The sequence below is a fragment of the Oncorhynchus clarkii genome, chromosome 3 (genome assembly GCF_045791955.1).
Source record: "Oncorhynchus clarkii lewisi isolate Uvic-CL-2024 chromosome 3, UVic_Ocla_1.0, whole genome shotgun sequence".
Classification (NCBI taxonomy): Eukaryota; Metazoa; Chordata; class Actinopteri; order Salmoniformes; family Salmonidae; genus Oncorhynchus; species Oncorhynchus clarkii.
Genome location: NC_092149.1, coordinates 66874673 through 66893494, shown reverse-complemented (window position 1 = coordinate 66893494; position 18822 = coordinate 66874673). Strand labels below are relative to the sequence as shown.

General features: G+C 41.6%; 1 protein-coding gene across 3 annotated transcripts in view; it reads left to right on the top strand.

Annotated features, from left to right (window-relative positions):
• LOC139401755 (dual specificity calcium/calmodulin-dependent 3',5'-cyclic nucleotide phosphodiesterase 1A-like) overlaps nucleotides 1–18822 on the top strand; it is a 61429-nt gene that overhangs the window by 20672 nt on the left and 21935 nt on the right. The window contains exon 1 of one of the 3 annotated variants that reach the window (XM_071145748.1): nucleotides 6022–6219. The exons of 1 other annotated variant lie outside the window; for it this stretch is intronic. In XM_071145748.1, coding sequence (XP_071001849.1) covers nucleotides 6185–6219 — 35 coding nt within the window. In that variant the 5' untranslated portion in view covers nucleotides 6022–6184. Of the gene's footprint in view, nucleotides 1–6021; nucleotides 6228–18822 lie in introns of those variants that run through there. One more of the 3 variants, XM_071145744.1, reaches the window with a different exon arrangement.

The window sequence follows — 18822 nt, the reverse complement described above, 5'->3', positions numbered from 1 at the left end:
TAGGTCTTCCAATGGTGGGACTGCTGTCAGCATCCAAGGATTATCCAACTTGAATCTACGCTTGGAGGTAAGGATGACAGCAGGGGTGTAGTCTACGGTTATACGGATATAACTTATTATTGATATCTACATAGCGCATTTATGTGAATCACGCTGCTGCTCTCTCATTTGGCTATTTGCGCCTTATGTTGTTGTGGATGGCAGTTCACAAATCTAAATGTGTATTTGAACCCAATAATGGTTGAATTCAAGAAGTTTAAGGTGCCTTTCAATCATTATTTTTGAAACCAGTGTACAGCCAGTAAAAATATGCTCTTGCAACAGCTGCATAGTGCGGATCCCAGCCTATGGAATAAAAGTGGGGCTTTTATTGCTCAATCTAATTCATGCTGATAAAAAAATATATATATCTATAGGTCTAATGGACGCATGCTCAAACTTGCGCACTTTTGATAGGCTTAAAGGGGAAATCTGTAGTTGCTACATCCATTTTTGGACGTATAAATTATATTTATATACAGTTGAATTCGGAAGTTAGCCAAATACATTTAAACTCAGTTTTTCCACAATTGATGACATTTAATCCTAGTAAAAATTCCCTGTCTTAGATCAGTTAGGATCACCACTTTATTTTAAGAATGTGAACTGTCGGAATAATAGTAGAGAGAATTATTTATTTTAGCTTATATTATTTATTTCAGCTTTCATCACATTCCCAGTGGGTCAGAAGTTAACATACACTCAATTAGTATTTGGTTACATCGCCTTTATATTGTTTAACTTGGGTCAAACATTTCGGGTAGCCTTCCACAAGCTTCCTACAATAAGTTGGGTGAGTTTTGGCCCATTCCTCCTGACAGAGCTGGTGTAACTGAGTCATGTTTGTAGGCCTCCTTGCTCGCACACGGTTTTTCAGTTCTGCCCACAAATTTCCCATAGGATTGAGGTCAGAGCTTTGATGGCTACTCCAATTCCTTGACTTTGTTGTCCTTAAGCCATTTTGCCACAACTTTGGAAGTATGCTTGGGGTCATTGTCCATTTGGAAGCGACCAAATTTGAACTTCCTGATTGATGTCTTGAGATGTTGCTTAAATATATCTACATAATTTTCCTGCCTCATGATGCCATCTATTTTGTGAAGTGCACCAGTCCCTCCTGCAGCAAAGCACCCCCACAACATGATGCTGCCACCCTCATGCTTGACGGTTGGGATGGTGTTCTTCGGCTTGCAAGCCTCCCTCTTTATCCTCCAAACATATAAGGATGGTCATTATGGCCAAACAGTTCTATTTTTGTTTCGTCAGACCAGAGGACATTTCTCCAAAAGGTACGATCTTTGTCCCCATTTGCAGTTGCAAACCGTGGTCTGGCTTTTTTATGGCGGTTTTGGAGCAGTGGCTTCTTCCTTGCTGAGCGGCCTTTCAGGTTATGTTGATATGGGACTCGTTTTACTGTGGATATAGATACTTTGTGCCTGTTTCCTCCAGCATATTGACAAGGTCCTTTACTGTTGTTCTGGAATTGATTTGCACTTTTCACACCAAAATTCGTTAATCTCTAGGAGACAGAACGCGTCTCCTTCCTGAGCGGTATGATGACGGCTGTGTGGTCCCATGGTGTTTATACTTGCGTACAATTGTTTGTATAGCTGAACGTGGTACCTTCAGGCATTTGGAAATTGCTCCCAAGGCTGAACCAGACTTTTTTTTCTGAGTTCTGATTTCTTTTGATTCTCACATGATGTCAAGCAAAGAGGCACTGAGTTTGAAGGTAGGCCTTGAAATACATCCACATGTACACCTCCAATTGCACACTTGTGGCATTCTCTCAACCAGCTTCATGAGGTAGTCACCTGGAATGCATTTCTATTAACAGGTGTGCCTTGTTGAAAGTTAATTTCTGGAATTTCTTTCATTCTTAATGCGTTTGGGCAAAACAGTTGTGTTGTGACAATTTAGTATACAGAAGATAGCCCTACTTGGTAAAAGACCAAGCCCATATTATGGCAAGAACAGCTCAAATAAGCAAAGAGAAATCGACAGTCCATCATTTAAGACATGAAGGTCAGGCAATGCAGAAAATTTCAAGAACTTTGAACGTTTCTTCAAGTACAGTTGCAAAAACCATCAAGCAGTGTGATGAAACTGGGTCTCATGAGGACCGCCACAGGAAAGGAAGACACAGAGTTACCTCTTCTGCAGAGGATGAATTCATTAGATTTAACTGCACCTCAGATTGCAGCCCAAATAAATGCTTCACAGAGTTCAAGTAAGACACATCTCAACATTAACTGTTCAGAAAAGACTGCGTGAATCAGGGCTTCATGGTCGAATTGCTGCCAAGAAACCTCTGCTAAAGGACACCAATAAGAAAGAGAGACTTGCTTGGGCCAAGAAACATGAGCAATGGACATTAGGCCGGTAGAAATCTGGTCTGATGAGTCCAAATTGGAGATTTTCGTTTCCAACCGCTGTGTCTTTGTGAGATGCAGAGTAGGTGAATGGATGATCTCCACATGTGTGATTCCCATCATGAAGCGTGGAAGAGGAGGTGTGGGGGTGCTTTGCTGGTGACACTGTTAGTGATTTACTTAGAATTCAAAGCAAACTTAACCAGCACGGCCACCACAGCATTCTACAGCGATGCGCCATCCCATCTGGTTTGCGCTTAGTGGGACTATCATTTGTTTTTCAACAGGACAATGACCCAACACACATCCAGGCTGTGTTAGGGCTATAAGACCAAGAAGGAGGGTGATAGAATGCTGCATCAGATGACCTGGCCTCCACAATCACCCAACCTCGACCCAAATGAGAAGGTTTGGAATGAGTTGGACCGCAGAGTGAAGGAAAAGCAGCCAACAAGTGTTCAACATATGTGGGAACTCCTTCAAGACTGTTGGAGAAGCATTCCAGGTGAAGCTGGTTGAGAGAATGCCAAGAGTGTGCAAAGCTGTCATCAAGGCAAAGAATCTCAAATATTTTTGGGTTATCACATGATTTCGTAGGTGTTATTTCATAGTTTTGAGGTCTTCACTAATATTCTACAATGTAGAAAATAGTAAAAATAAAGAAAAACCTTGAATGAGTAGGTATGTCCAAACTTTTGACTGGTACTGTATATGCATTATTTCATGAGAACCAAACATATAAGCTTGTTTTTCTCCAATGTTTACATTTATAATATTTACAAACAAACACTGTATAGCCTCATAACATGGTTAAAACAATAATTCTGAGAGTGGTTACATTTCTCCAGGCCCATACCCCAGCTTTTTACCAAAACAGGGGCAGTGCGACCGTTTTGTTATTGTTTCATTTGTGGATTTGACCTTTAAACAGCTGAATATTATCAATACATCAAAGTGTCACCAACAATAAGGTAAACCATAGGCATTTAACAAATGTAGCATATGGCATACATTTTTCACATGTAAATAGCACTTTTCAGTGAATAGTACTATACTTTACGCTACTTCAGTACTCAAAGCATGCCATTCCATGAGCGCAGCATTTATTTTTCATCTCGAATCAACGAGCCCAATCAGTCCACCATGACAACAAAAATGATAAACAACAGTGTAGGGCTGGCTAATAAGCCCTTAGTTTTGGGGTTATGCTCAGGTAAAACAATTTGGCTAATCTATACTTCCATATTTAATTGTATTATTATATGTAGTAGAAAGGAATGGGTTAGAAGAAGCCTACATAACCAACCAATAAAGTAAAATGTAACATCCATGTATGGCCAGTTATGTATTTTTGTCTTCTAATGCCTCTTAAGGGGAAAGTAATCTAAAAGTAACACAATGTAATCAGATTACGTTACTGAGTTTGGGTATTCCAAAAGTTACGTTACTGATTTACAATTTTGGACAGGTAACTGTTTTAAAGCGCACCCATTAGAACTCCTCGATATGTGTGGGAAATATTGTTGATTTACTGACTGATGAATTGTTGACAAAGACGTGTTGTTTATGTCCGCGTTATTTTTAATTTGTAGTGTAAAGTTGATTCACTTGAATGACTTACATTTTTTGGCATAATAATTTCTGTTTGTCAAGCTCATTTTGAATACAGTCAAAATAATATAATCAATCAGTATTTGAGTGACAGACTAGTTGGAACTTGTCTGATTTTGTGCACTACAATGTATTTGTCAATTATTGTATTTTCCTGAAGTTGAGACTTCTTGTTGGACTGTTGCTTGCTTTTACCCCAAAATCCACATTTCTCTGTGTGTGTGTGTGTGTGTGTGTGTGTGTGTGTGTGTGTGTGTGTGCGCGTGCGTGTGCGCGCATGTGTGAGGGTTATCTTCCATCAGATGATAGTGTTTGAGTGTTTGTTTCCACCTCCAGGAGGAATGGCCCTCTCAGAGTCCCAAATGGCACCATATTCCCTATATAGTGCGCTACATTTGACCAGGGACCATAGGGCTTTGATCAAATGTATTGCACTATGTAGGGAATAGGGTGCCATTTGGAAACATCCCCAGTGTTGGTGATGTTTATCATCAGTTTCCTCCAGCTGGGTTGGGGTGAGAAAGCGTGCCTCAACTTCACATTCAGTAAGTTAAACAACCATATCTTCTGTTGATTAAAGCACCGCAAGGCCTCCCGCCGCTCTGTGGTCCTCCCTACACACACATATACATACGGACACACACACTCCCAACTCCCTTACTCTACTCTACGCTACTTTACTGTACTGTACTTTACTATACTTTACGCTACTTTACTGTACTGTACTTTAGGCTACTTTACGCTACTTTACGCTACTTTACTGTACTGTACTTTACGCTACTTTACTATACTTTACGCTACTTTACTGTACTTTACTATACTTTACGCTACTTTACTACACTTTACGCTACTTTACTGTACTGTACTTTACTATACTTTACGCTCCTTTACTATACTTTACGCTACTGTACTGTACTTTACGCTACTTTACTATACTTTACGCTACTTTACTGTACTGTACTTTACTATACTTTACGCTACTTTACTATACTTTACGCTACTTTACTATACTTTACGCTACTTTACTGTACTGTACGTTACTATACTTTACGCTCCTTTACTATACTTTACGCTACTTTACTGTACTGTACTTTACACTACTTTACTATACTTTACGCTACTTTACTGTACTGTACTTTACTATACTTTACGCTACTTTACTGTACTGCACTTTACGCTACTTTACGCTACTTTACTGTACTGTACTTTACGCTACTTTACTATACTTTACACTACTTTACTGTACTGTACTTTACTATACTTTACGCTACTTTACTGTACTGTACTTTACGCTACTTTACTATACTTTACGCTACTTTACTGTACTGTACTTTACGCTACTTTACTCTACTGTACTCTACGTTACTTTATTCTACTGTACTTTACACTACTGTACTGTACTCTACTCTACGCTACTATACTGTACTTTGCTCTGCATTGCACCATCCACACATCATCCTGGCAAAATAAAAGACATATTGTGATTTAATGACCATGTCTTGATGTTTAGCCAGCCCCTCTAACCAGCCTCTATCCATCTTCATTAATTACTATATAGAACATTTGTTTAACAACTTGTTTAAAAAGATCTGCTCACACGGGACGCCTTGAAGTTGAGGCAGCAGACCCCAAAACATTCGGTATGTGATGAAGTTGGGTGATAAGGGGGCTGCTGCAGGGTTCTAAATCTCTCCTGTTGATGGAACTGTTCTATTGCTCACACACACGCACACGGACACGCACACACACAGGAGTCCAGAGGTACCTGTTTGGGATTTTTTTGTGGTTGTTTGTGGTTGTTTTGGGTACTTTTGGGTTCTTTTGATTACCTGTATGTGGTTGTTTGGGATTGTTCCCCTGGTTCTCTCCTCCTCTCTGTCTGAGACTAGGAGAGCAACACTGTGATGTGTCCTCTATGGCCTTTCGCATTGGTCTTTTAGAGAAAGCAGAGAAAGGGAGTAGAGAAAGGGAAAGAGAGAGAGGGAGAGGGCAGGACCAGGGACTAGGGGGACTAGCAGGGACCAGGCAGGACCAGTTGTCTCAGAGCAGCACAGTGCAACGTAAGGAGAGGAGCAGCTGGGGGACAGCCCAGCCTCACACAGAGCTCCCTGCTCCTATCCCCAACCCAGCCCAGCCTGGGCTTACACTTTAAATGGAAGAGTATGTCACGATCAAGAGGAAGCTTCTCCATAGACCCGTCTTCAGGTAAGACAGAAAGAGCAACTGTCCGTCCCCAGGAAACTACTACTACTAGGTTTCTCTACCTACTGTACCTGCCTCTCTTCTGTTTCTCTTTCCTGTGCTGTTCTTGTTGAGGGTGAAGGATCATATCAATCTACTAGTGTGGTCTGTCTACCTATCTGCCTGTCTTCTCTGTCTTGCTCCTGCTCCTGTGGAGTGTGAAGGATCATATTAAAGGCTGTTTCACCTGCCTACTCTTTCTGCCTGATGATCCGGACTGTGTCAGTTCCGTTGGCATAACTACACTAGCTATGTTGTTGCAGTAATCATAGTCCTATCTCATGGCTGGATTATAATTCCCAGAGCTCTCTCTCGCTGTTATAGCACACTCTCCAATATCTGTGTGTGTGTGTGTGTGTGTGTGTGTGTGTGTGTGTGTGTGTGTGTGTGTGTGTGTGTGTGTGTGTGTGTGTGTGTGTGTGTGTTCTAAGTAGTAGGAAGTGGAGTGTACTAACTACTCCTGCCTGTCTCTGTTGTGGTTCGACGGTCATTAAAAGCAGAACATTGTGGCATGGTTCATTGGCCCTGACGGTTATTAGACGCAGGTTGCTAATAGCTTCTTAGCATGTAAAACGGGGAGGGAGGAAAGGAGGGAGGGAAGGAGAGAGGGCTGGTAAAGAAATGCAGCTGTGTAACAGGTCCCTCTCTCTGCTCTGCTCTTACAGAGTTAGTCAGGGCACATCAATATTTAGCAGCTACTTCGCTTCATGAACTGCTGTTTTAAAGATGTTTTAAAGCACTTGTATCTCAGGGGTAGGAAGTGTTCTCACATTGTTCAGAATTAATCTGTGCTGAGTCTGACATAGTCTGACAAAATGAAGGTACGTGTTTCTCAGGACTATGAGGGGAGGCGTTGTCACATTGTTCCGGAAGGATGCCTCTGCTCTGTCAGTCAGGACTGGGTTTGGAAAAAGCTGTCATTTCCCAAGTCACCTCTATGAATAGATTCCACCATGGAAATTAATATAGTGAGTGGTATTGTTTTAATGTTTCTTCTTCTCCTTGATCTACTGCGGGCGATCCAGCAGGGTCCTGTGGGGGTGTCCAGTCCTAGTTTGAGAACATCAGTAATTTCCCAAATACTTATTCGTCATGTATCTGGGTGGTGTTGTCGCTTATGTTTCTTGGATTGTTGAGTCCTGAGCCCATACTGAACTAGTGACCCCATAATATGGAGCGGGACTCTCTTCCTTAAGTCTTGTGGGGCCTGTGGGTTGCTGTGGGGTCTTGTGGAGTACTGGGGTCCCATGGGGTCCCCTGGAGTCCTGTGGGGTCTTGTGGGTCTCATGGAGTCCTGTGGGGTCTGGTGGGTCCTGTGGAGTCTTGTGGGGTTGTCATGTTCCTTAGTCAACCCATGGTGCCCTAATCCTCCGCTAGCCCTTTCCAGGCTTTGATTATGCTGGGAAGACTGTCTGCATGGGAAGACTTGTTTTCTGACTCATACACACATGCACACACACATATACACACACACATGTTCACACACACTCTCTCTTTGAATCAAGCCATGTCTCTGGACTGGAAATGAGGCACACTATCTTTTGTTTACAGTATTACAACTGAAAAAGAAAAGGAGAGGAGCAGACTCTAGGAGCTCAGATACAATAATTGAATAACCAACGTTTCGACAGACGAGCTGTCTTCATCAGGGTATAATGACAAACACTGCTGGTCACTAGTTTATATACTTTGAAAGGACACACACAGGTGTCTGTAATCATGACCGGGAGTGGCTTGATTTCATTGGTTGATTTACAGATATAAATAGAACATGTAAAAAGCATGAATGAATAACATACAGTCATAGATACAATTTGGCTACATAGGCCTATAAATATTTACAATGGATAGTAATGGCTTCAGATCAAAGTCTACATTGACACTGAAGGGAGCAAGAGAGAGGGGGTCTTTAAATTAAACATCCAGGCAGCCTCTCGTTTTAACAATACATTGTCAAGATCACCCCCTCTCCTAGACAGGTTGTTGTTTTACCCACATCATTTTTACCACAAGGACAAGTTATAAGATAAAAAACTGCCTTAGTGGAGCACATGATAAAACCTTTGATAGGGATCTGCTTCCCTGTTTGAGGGTGTTTGAAGGATCTACATTTGTAAGTGCCTTTGCATTGAGCACAGCCATTACAATTGTAGTTTCCATCCGGAGAGGCGCAAATAGGTATTTTGGTGTGGTAAATCAGAGTTTACCAATTGATCTGAGATTTCTGCCAAGTGAGTATAGTACAGTTTAACAACTGACATCCCAGGCTGCACTTCCCAGTGGATAGACAGGAAGAGTATAGGGACTAGAGGGGCAACATGACATCTGTACTGGATCATCATGGCTGAATATGTCTGTATCTCAAATGGCACCCTATTCCCTATATAATGCACTAACTTTGACCAGAGACCATAAAAGTAGTGCACCATAAAGGGAGTAGGGTGCCATACGGGACGCGGCCCAGATGAATAAATAGCATGATGTTTACTGTGAGACGAGAGGGACCAAACAAACATGTTGGTCAGGACACACACACACACACACACACACACACACACACACACACACACACACACACCAACCAAACAGCAGTGACCCTTTGTGACTGCATCCTGGGACTAAAGGGGTGTAGGGTTCAGAGCTACAGAAAACAGTCCAGGAGATCGACACTATCTCAAACACCAAGGTAGATAAGCTTGACCAAGATCATATTAAAACTATTTTCTCAGCACAATTCACAAAATTTGAGAAAACAATAGAGTATTTTTTGGCAGGTCTTCAAATCACCCTTTGCTGCAAAACTGTAAAACAACATTGATCATTTTATTGAATTAAGTTTGTTATTAGTTCCTTAATTTAGCCAGGGACAGAGCTGAGACTGATATCATTCTTTGGAGATTTGAAAGACGAAGAGCGAATAGTTTCCCCTCTGTGGTTAGAAAAGTTCAGTTAAGGCTCCACTTGAGGTGATCATGGTTTATGCCTGTGCTAAACCTAGCACACATGAAGCACATTTTGCTCTGCTATTGTATAACAGAAAACAGCTGTCTGGTTTCCCCTTGTCGTCAGGCCTTGTGTATCATCTGGGTTGGAAATAAAGTACCAAAGTATATAACAACGCCAACTTCTGACCTACTTCTGCAGCCAGCTGTAACTTCTTGTGAGTCTCGGCTGTGGCTGTGGAATTGCGAGCCAAATATGATCTACATAAATGTACTTCCCTGTCCATCTCAAATGGCTACAGTCTGACCATCACAGTTAGGAGATCTGTCTTGTGTGTGTGTGTGTGTGTGTGTGTGTGTGTGTGTGTGTGTGTGTGTGTGTGTGTGTGTGTGTGTGTGTGTGTGTGTGTGTGTGTGTGTGTGTGTGTGTGTGTGTGTGTGTGTGTGTGTGTGTGTGCGGGTCTATTGTTATGATATAATTTACCTCAGCTGTCAGGAAATTTACCTCAGCTGGCAAACAGTTAAATGACCTCTCTCCATCTCCATCAAAGATGACTACAGAGGGTTTTGAGCTGAGAGAGAGAGGCCTCTGACTTTCCCCAGAGAGAGCATTATTTGTTTTTCATGTGGCCGTGTGTGTGTGTGTGTGTGTGTGTGTGTGTGTGTGTGTGTGTGTGTGTGTGTGTGTGTGTGTGTGTGTGTGTGTGTGTGTGTGTGTGTCAACTCTGAAACCACTGACCCCATGGCCTGCTTTTCAACTTACAGTACAGCCAGCACCCCTCAGAATAGTCATCTGCTATAATGGGATTATGGGGAACTGCTGTTTGTGTGTGTGGGTGTTTGACGTTCCAGGATTTACAGTGTACTTTGCAGTAGGTTATCCTTCATGTAATGAGAGTTTATGGAGTCTTAGCCCTCCCATTACAAATAGAACAAAACAGAAAAGGAGGTTGATAACACAGAGGTGAGGGAGGGCTGGAGGGAGGAGGGGGAGGGAGGGGGAGAACAGGATGATAACAGAGAGATGAGGGAGTCTGATTTATCATGTATCACCCAGGAGACTGGTGTAATTACCCTCTAGTCACACCGACTGAACCAGAGGTGGAACGGAACCAGGGATGGTGAGACTATGGAACCTCTGTTGGCCCTGTGAGAAACTGAAATCTCTGTTGACTTGTGGGATGAGATGTCCAACAGAGATACTGGTCAGAGTGTAGGATTTTGTCTCTGTCTGTTGTGCCAAACTAGGATTAGAACAGACGTGAGATCCATTTAGGGACCACCCAAGAGGCCAGTTTACAATTCAGAATAAACCAGAAGCGTGTTACATGGGTGATATTATCTAAAATAAAGTTATGAAAAATGTGGCAAGCCAGAGAACATACCTTTTTGTTTAGTTATAACTGCCTGGTCTCATTAGAATGTCAAAATAGTGACATTTAACTATTCTAGCTTTATGTCACATAATAGATGCTCCCTCCTCTCTCCATCGCTTCTGACTGTTCTACCTCCATTCTCCTGCCTCCATTCTCCTGCCTTAACTCCCATACTTTTTGACATTGTTCAATTTGTTATATCTAATCTTATTAACTTAAATGTGTTTATTGTATGTGTAGCCTATGTGTTACTGTAATTCAGTCTTTTAGTTGACATAGTAGCCAACAAGGTGAAAAGAAAATTGTCGGTGTGACCTTGAGCAAGGCACTTAACCCTATTTTACTCCAGGGGTGCTGTAATACTATGGCTGACCCTGTAAAACAACACATTTCACTGCAGCTATCTGGTGTATGTGACAATTCATTTCCTTTTCCTTTTTTTTTTTTACACATGAAATAAACCATTATCCTCAAACTGACATATTACTTATAACATACTAGTTAGGGATAGGGTTAGGGCATGGATAGGGTTAGAGACAGGTTAATGGTAAGGGTTATGGTTAGGGTTTGCAACATATGTCTGCAACATACATCGGATGTAAATTGCTTTTGTCAGCTTGTTTTAAACCCCGTTCCTGTGAACATGTTTGAGTTGAACTGTCCCTGTTTCAGTTAGAGAGTCTGTCTGTCCCTATACTGAAATCTATAGAGCTGTCAAACATATCACTATCAACACCAGATTTCTTTTGTCACAAGGTTTTACCAGAGGTTCCGTGAACATGTTTGAATTGGAGAGACCCAGTGTCAGTTAGGAGGCCTGCAGGTCTGTAGAAAGCAGAAAGTAGGCCCAGGCTCAGACCAGTGTTAACATAACACAACAAGGCCCTGTCCCACCAAGTGTGTTTATAGGCCAGTGAATGACCGTTTTTTAAAAACTTGAGCGTCTGAATTGGAAAGCCACCAAGAGCGCTGGAACCACTCACTTGTCAGAATGATGGAGCCTTGAATGGTAAGCCGGTTGTAAAACTCACCAGCTTACATCGGAGTTTGGTTTGTTTCCCTTACAAAGTGTTATTTAAAAAAAAAAAATGTACAGCAAAAACATTCCAAAGTATAATGTACTGTAGGTTGTTTTGATTACGTTTTTTTCATGGATCAACACATTAAATTACACAGACTAAATTTCTGTTTTGGTAATAGCCTGTATCATACAGGGATGTTATTTTTATTGCCATCAATAGATCCCCTCTGTGAGACCATGTTGTTTACAATCTGAAAGCATGAGAATTTGTTTATTGAGGAGCCATTAAAGACAACCAGCCAAACACAATGGTAGTATCCCAAATGACCCCATAAAGTAATGCACTAAATAGGGAATAGGGTGCCATTTGGATTTCTTAGCAACATGAAAAGCATTCTCGTTTAGCCTCTGTGTGCCTGGGGCACCACCAGGGTACAGATCTGTTTATTTGTTGAAATAAATTATGCACAAAACCAGTCTAGTTCACAGTCAGACAACATACTGCAGAGAGACTGGACTTTTTCTTTTTTCATACATGAAATGTAGTAGCAATCATCCACCGCTGTTTCTTGGAAACGGGTCGTTATCGGGTCATAAAGTAGTCCTGTGGGTGCCATCTTCAGGGGTGAGGAATGTTGGATCAGTCTGTCTGAGAGGTTGGCAGAGCAGGCGGCAGAGAGGAGCAAGGCAGGGTGCCCCAGCTCTATTCCAGCCCTGTCACTGTGCCCTCTGGGGCCCCAGTCTGGGCCCTGGTGACGGCATCAGTCCCTTCCAAGGAGGAGGACACAGTTAACTCATGGGAAAATGCTCTCTTATAGGTCTGACATGTCCAGTTGGATGCAGCTAAAATCAGACATCCCCCTATGCCTTTGTTTGTACTTCTTGGAGGCCCAGCTCAGAAAGAAGTTCCTGAAAGCGATACAGTTTCACATAAAGCCTATTTTAATCGAACCCTGGCAAATTATTAACTTAATTAATTTTCATTCTTTAAAAACCTCACACAGGTCCCTAACACGGAACCCAAACCTGCTGCGCGCGTGCGCCATCGTGCGCTATCGTGCATACATTTATTTTGCCCCCCTACACCAAACGCGATCACAACACGCAGGTTAAAATATCAAAACAAACTCTGAACCAATGACATTAATTTGGGGAAAGGTCGAAAATCATTAAACATGTATGGCAATTTAGCTAGTTAGCTTGCACTTGCTAGCTAACGTTAATTTGTCCTATTTAGCTAGCTTGCTGTTGCTAGCTAATTTGTCCTGGGATATAAACATTGAGTTGTTATTTTACCTGAAATGCACAAGGACCTCTACTCCGACAATTAATCCACATATAAAATGGCCAACCGAATTGTTTCTAGTCATCTCTCCTCCTTCCAGGCTTTTTCATCGTTTAATTTATATGGTGATTGCATCTAAACTTTCATTGTATTACCACAACTACCAGCAAAACAGTTAGTCTTTCAGTCACCCATGTGGGTATAACCAATGAGGAGATGGCACGTGGGTACCTGCTTCTATAAACCAATGAGGAGATGGGAGAGGCAGGACTTTCAGCGCGATCTGTGTCAGAAATAGGAATGACTTTGTGTCGCAGACGCTCGTTGGCACAATAATTGAATAACATGGATTTCTAAATTTAATTTGCGACGCTCGTGCACGCGACGTGTCCGGTCTGGTCAGCATGTAAGGGTCCTCTTACAGTATGTACTGTAGTCCTATAGTTCTATGACGAATATACTCTAAATATGAATTATGGTTATTTCATAGTCACAGTAACAGGATAATATATGTCAACACATGAAGTTAGTTTCTCATTATATTGAGCTCTGAGTTGAAGTCCTGGAAAGCAAAGATAAGGCTATTTGTGTATCCCAAATGGAACCCTATTCCCTACATAGTGCACTACTATTTGACCAGTGCCATAGGACTGTGGTCAAATGTTGTGCACTGTGTAGGGAATAGGGTGTAATTTGGGATGCAGCCTGCAGCTGTAGGATCTTAATTTGATCCCGTTTGCTACAGGAAATGTGAATTATTATGTGCGTTATAATTGATGGGCATTTTTTGTAGGGGTTGATACATTTTACATGTTAGGGCAAATCAAGTCTGACATTTTAAAGTAGAAATTACAAACTTTAGAAGCCTTTTTAAACCTTGAAAATACTACAAGTTTGCATTTCCAGCTGTACAGGAAAATTCTCATCAACAAAATAGTTATCAAATTAAGATCCTACATCTGTATGTGAGTGTTTAAAACATTATTACTGTACAACATCATCTGAGAGTTGTCCAGATGTCTTAGGTTTTCTACTTGACCAAAATGTCAAACAAAGTTTCCAAGAGCTCATGTGAACTCAGATAAGCAACCCAGTTGTTGAGAAAGATATGGCACGTGCTTATACAACTGAACTTGTTGTAACATGTTTGACCTGTTTTTAGTCCCTTTACCATTGTAAAGTCCATGTTTTTTCTATTTCTTAAGAAATATCTCAATACTGCTACCTTTGTGGCTGTTTCAACTATTAATATACTGCCACTTTATTCAGAATCTTTTATCATATGCTAACCTATACTGAAACATACTGAAATCACATGAAAAAAGTCATTTTCGCTTGCTTCCAAAGACAAGGTTGTATTATTGTGACCCAGATAGATCCACCAATCAGGGCCACTATTTATATTTATCTGCTGTGTGATTGGTCTAATCCAGGGTGTGTGAGATGGAAGACATCAGGCCAGTGCTGTGGGGAGTGACAGAGGAAAAGGTCATATGATTGATAAACCTACGGCTGGAAACACTGTGGGGGAATAGCCCTGTTGTTATTCCCCCACCCACTACACATGAACTATTCCCATGGTTTCAGTGGTTTCAAACTGTAGTCTAAACGCTGTGTCTGTGACAATATTCAAAAAGAGTTTCAGAGTAGGTGTGCTGATCTAGGATCAGTTTAGCCTTTTAGATCATAGTACATATGATTATATAGACAGGGGGGACCTGCCCTAGCACTCCTACTCTGAGACACTTTTTGAAATCAGACCCTGGTCTGTGGAAACCTGTTGCCTCTGAATGTGTGATAAGTGAGTTGGAGAGACAGTTGTTTTGAGGGACTGTTGCCAACTCTCACCCTGGCTGCATCTCACTCTCATCCAAAGTGCACCAGATACTATATCAGGCTAAATGCAACAGTAGATGTAATCTCACAGGCAGTTGACAATGTGGAAGAGACGGCTGTCTACAGCTTGATTATGCAAGGCAAATGTTTACTTTCTGCATCCTCATTAGTCATGTATTGAAATATTTTGATATTACAGACCACTATTAGGTGCAACAGGTGTCACTATTTATGGTCACGTCAATGTAGGCGTAGAGTTCACCATGTTTGAGCCGCTCCTAGGCGTTTGTCTTGTTGTAGCTTACAGAACAAACCAATGCTGGGGGTGGCAGTTTGCCAATAGTAGTCAGTCAGATTTTCAATTAACACTGAGCACAATATAATACACAGGAGGCTGGTGAGGGGAAGACGGATCATAACAATGGCTGGAATGGAGTGAATGGAATGGTATCAGCACTAGGAAACCATGTGTTTGATATGTCAATGCCATTTCATTTACTCCATTCCAGCCATTTCTATGAGCCTGTCCTCTCCAATTAAGTTGCCGCCTGTGATAGAATAGTATAGACTTGGCACTCATCTTGACTGGCAGAGCGGTATCCTGCTGTGTTTCCCCTCTGAAGACAAAAGAAGGAAAGACTAGAGAGAAGGAAGAAAAATGACTAGATAAGGTAAACAAGCCCACAGTAAAGACACAATAAAGTCCCAGGCTTATCAGTCTCTCTACTACATACATTCTGCTCACTTCGCAAATGGCTTTCTCCTGCTCACTTTGCATGCAGATGCATTGGTTGTTTTCCGTACTGTATTGTGTGTGTGTGTGTGTGTGTGTGTGTGTGTGTGTGTGTGTGTGTGTGTGTGTGTGTGTGTGTGTGTGTGTGTGTGTGTGTGTGTGTGTGTGTGTGTGTGTGTGTGTGTGTGTGTGTTTTCTGTATTGTATCCTGGCTTTCAGTCAGTTGATCCTGTTGTTTTGACAGCTTGGGTTTAGGATTATGTGTTCATATAAAACCACATGTCAATAACACTTCAATACTTCTGAATCCTCCTCTGTTACAGATTTTCACATAATAACACCTCAGATTGAAAACAGATGCTCCTCTTATGGTCTTGCCTTGCAGCAGGGATCTTACAGTAGGTTTGCATCCCAAATGGCACCCCCTATCCCCTATATAGTGCACTACAGGCCCTCTGGTCAAAAGTAGTGCACTATATGGGGAATAGGGTGCCATTTGGGACACATACCAAGTCATTTTGCAGAGGGTTGGTTGGGCGTCTGGTGTTTGGTGATAGTCTGTGTGCCCACCGAGGCGAGCCATGGCACAGTGTCAATCCCCTGTGGTTTTTAATGATGCACTAGTCCCGCGGTAAATATTTAAAGATCTGTATGAGACCAATACCAAAGGCTTCACTGACTTTCTAGGCTTTGTTGATCAGGCGGTTGTAGTTCAGTGGTGCTAGTTCTCTGGATGTCTAACACACACACACACACACACACACACACACACACACACACACACACACACACACACACACACACACACACACACACACACACACACACACACACACACACTTGAATAATGTTTACATACTGTTTTACCCACTTCATACGTATATGCTGTGTTCTAGTCGAAGCTCATCCTATATTGCCCTTGGTCCTTTGTAGCTCAGTTGGTAGAGCATGGTGCTTGCAACGCCAGAGTTGTGGGTATGCCTCCTGGGATCGCCCGTACTTAAAATGTATGCACATATTACTGTGAGTGCTTCAAATAAATATATCTGCTAAACAGTGTATTTAAAATTTAAAAAAATACGAGCCCCACAGTTGAGATGTCATAATACCCATAAAAACCTAGCAGTAAAACAGGGAAATTGTTCCAATCGTTTTTAACCATTCATTGTTCTTACCTTCGCCTCGATTTGGCAGTCTTGTCCAGATCATCATGGCATTTGAAGGTCTTTATGATAGCCACATTAGCATTTAATTTTGGGTGTGGGTAAATCCAGGCAAATATATTGATAAAAGTCACCTTGTCCGAGAGAGATTTACACGGTTATCAAAAGGTCCCACCAGGGTAAGCCTACACGAAACACAGCCCTCATTTAATGTGATTCTAAAATCCCCTATGGGAAAAATTAATGGAACCATTTCCCTGTTTGACTGCTAGGATTTATGGGTATTATGACTCATACTGTGGTGCTCTATATACAGTGGGGCAAAAAAGTATTTAGTCAGCCACCAATTGTGCAAATTCTCCCACTTAAAAAGATGAGAGAGGCCTGTAATGTCCATCATAGGTACACTTCAACTATGACAGACAAAATTAGAAAAAAAATCCAGAAAATCACATTGTAGGATTTTTAATGAATTTATTTGCAAATTATGGTGGAAAATAAGTATTTGGTCACCTACAAACAAGAACGATTTCTGACTCTCACAGACCTGTAACTTCTTCTTTAAGAAGTCCTCCACTCGTTACCTGTATTAATGGCAACTCTTTGAGGTTGTGGACAGGTGTCTTTTATACTGATAACAAGTTCAAACAGTCACACTCCAAACTCCACTATGGCCAAGACCAAAGAGCTGTCAAAGGACACCAGAAACAAAATTGTAGACCTGCACCAGGCTGGGAAGACTGAATCTGCAATAGGTAAGCAGCTTGGTTTGAAGAAATCAACTGTGGGAGAAATTATTAGGAAATGGAAGACATACAAGACCACTGATAATCTTCCTCGATCTGGGGCTCCATGCAAGATCTCACCCCGTGGGGTCAAAATGATCACAAGAACGGTGAGCAAAAATCCCAGAACCACACGGGGGGACCTAGTGAATGACCTGCAGAGAGCTGGGACCAAAGTAACAAAGCCTACCATCAGTAACACACTACGCCGCCAGGGACTCAAATCCTGCAGTGCCAGACGTGTCCCCCTGCTTAAGCCAGTACATGTCCAGGCCTGTCTGAAGTTTGCTAGAGAGCATTTGGATGATCCAGAAGAAGATTGGGAGAATGTCATATTGTCAGATGAAACCAAAATATAACTTTTTGGTAAAAACTCAACTCGTCGTGTTTGGTGGACAAAGAATGCTGAGTTGCATCCAAAGAACGCCATACCTACTGTGAAGCATGGGGGTGGAAACATCATGCTTTGGGGCTGTTTTTCTGCAAAGGGACCAGGACGACTGATCCGTGTAAAGGAAAGAATGAATGGGGCCATGTATTGTGAGATTTTGAGTGAAAACCTCCTTCCATCAGCAAGGGCATTGAAGATGAAACGTGGCTGGGTCTTTCAGCATGCCAATGATCCCAAACACACCGCCCGGGCAACGAAGGAGTGGCTTCGTTATGAAGCATTTTAAGGTCCTGGAGTGGCCTAGCCAGTCTCCAGATCTCAACACCATAGAACATCTTTGGAGGGAGTTGAAAGTCCGTGTTGCCCAGCAACAGCCCCAAAACATCACTGCACTAGAGGAGATCTGCACGGAGGAATGGGCCAAAATACCAGCAACAGTGTGTGAAAACCTTGTGAAGATTTACAGAAAACGATTAACCTCTGTCATTGCCAACAAAGGGTATATAACAAAGTATTGAGATAAACTTTTGTTATTGACCAAATACTTATTTTCCACCATATTTTGCAAATAAATTCATTAAAAATCCTACAATTTGATTTTCAGGATTTTTTTTCTAATTTTGTCTGTCATAGTTGAAGTGTACCTATGATGAAAATTACAGGCCTCTCTCATCTTTTTAAGTGGGAGAACTTGCACAATTGGTGGCTGACTAAATACTTTTTTGCCCCACTGTAACTAATGCTGTACACACCTTTTCTATAAATTGTATTGTCCATACTGTCTATTTCACACCATTATATACAGTGCAGCAATACCTAATATTGCAAAACAATACACCCCCCCCCCCAAAAAAAAAAACAAAAAAAAACAAATGAGAAATGTAAGAAATATATACAGTTCCAGTCAAAAGTTTGGACACACCTACTCATTCAAATGTTTTTATTTATGTTTTACTATTTTCTTCATTGTATAATAATAGAAGGCATCAAAACTACGAAATAACACATATGGAATCATGTAGTAACC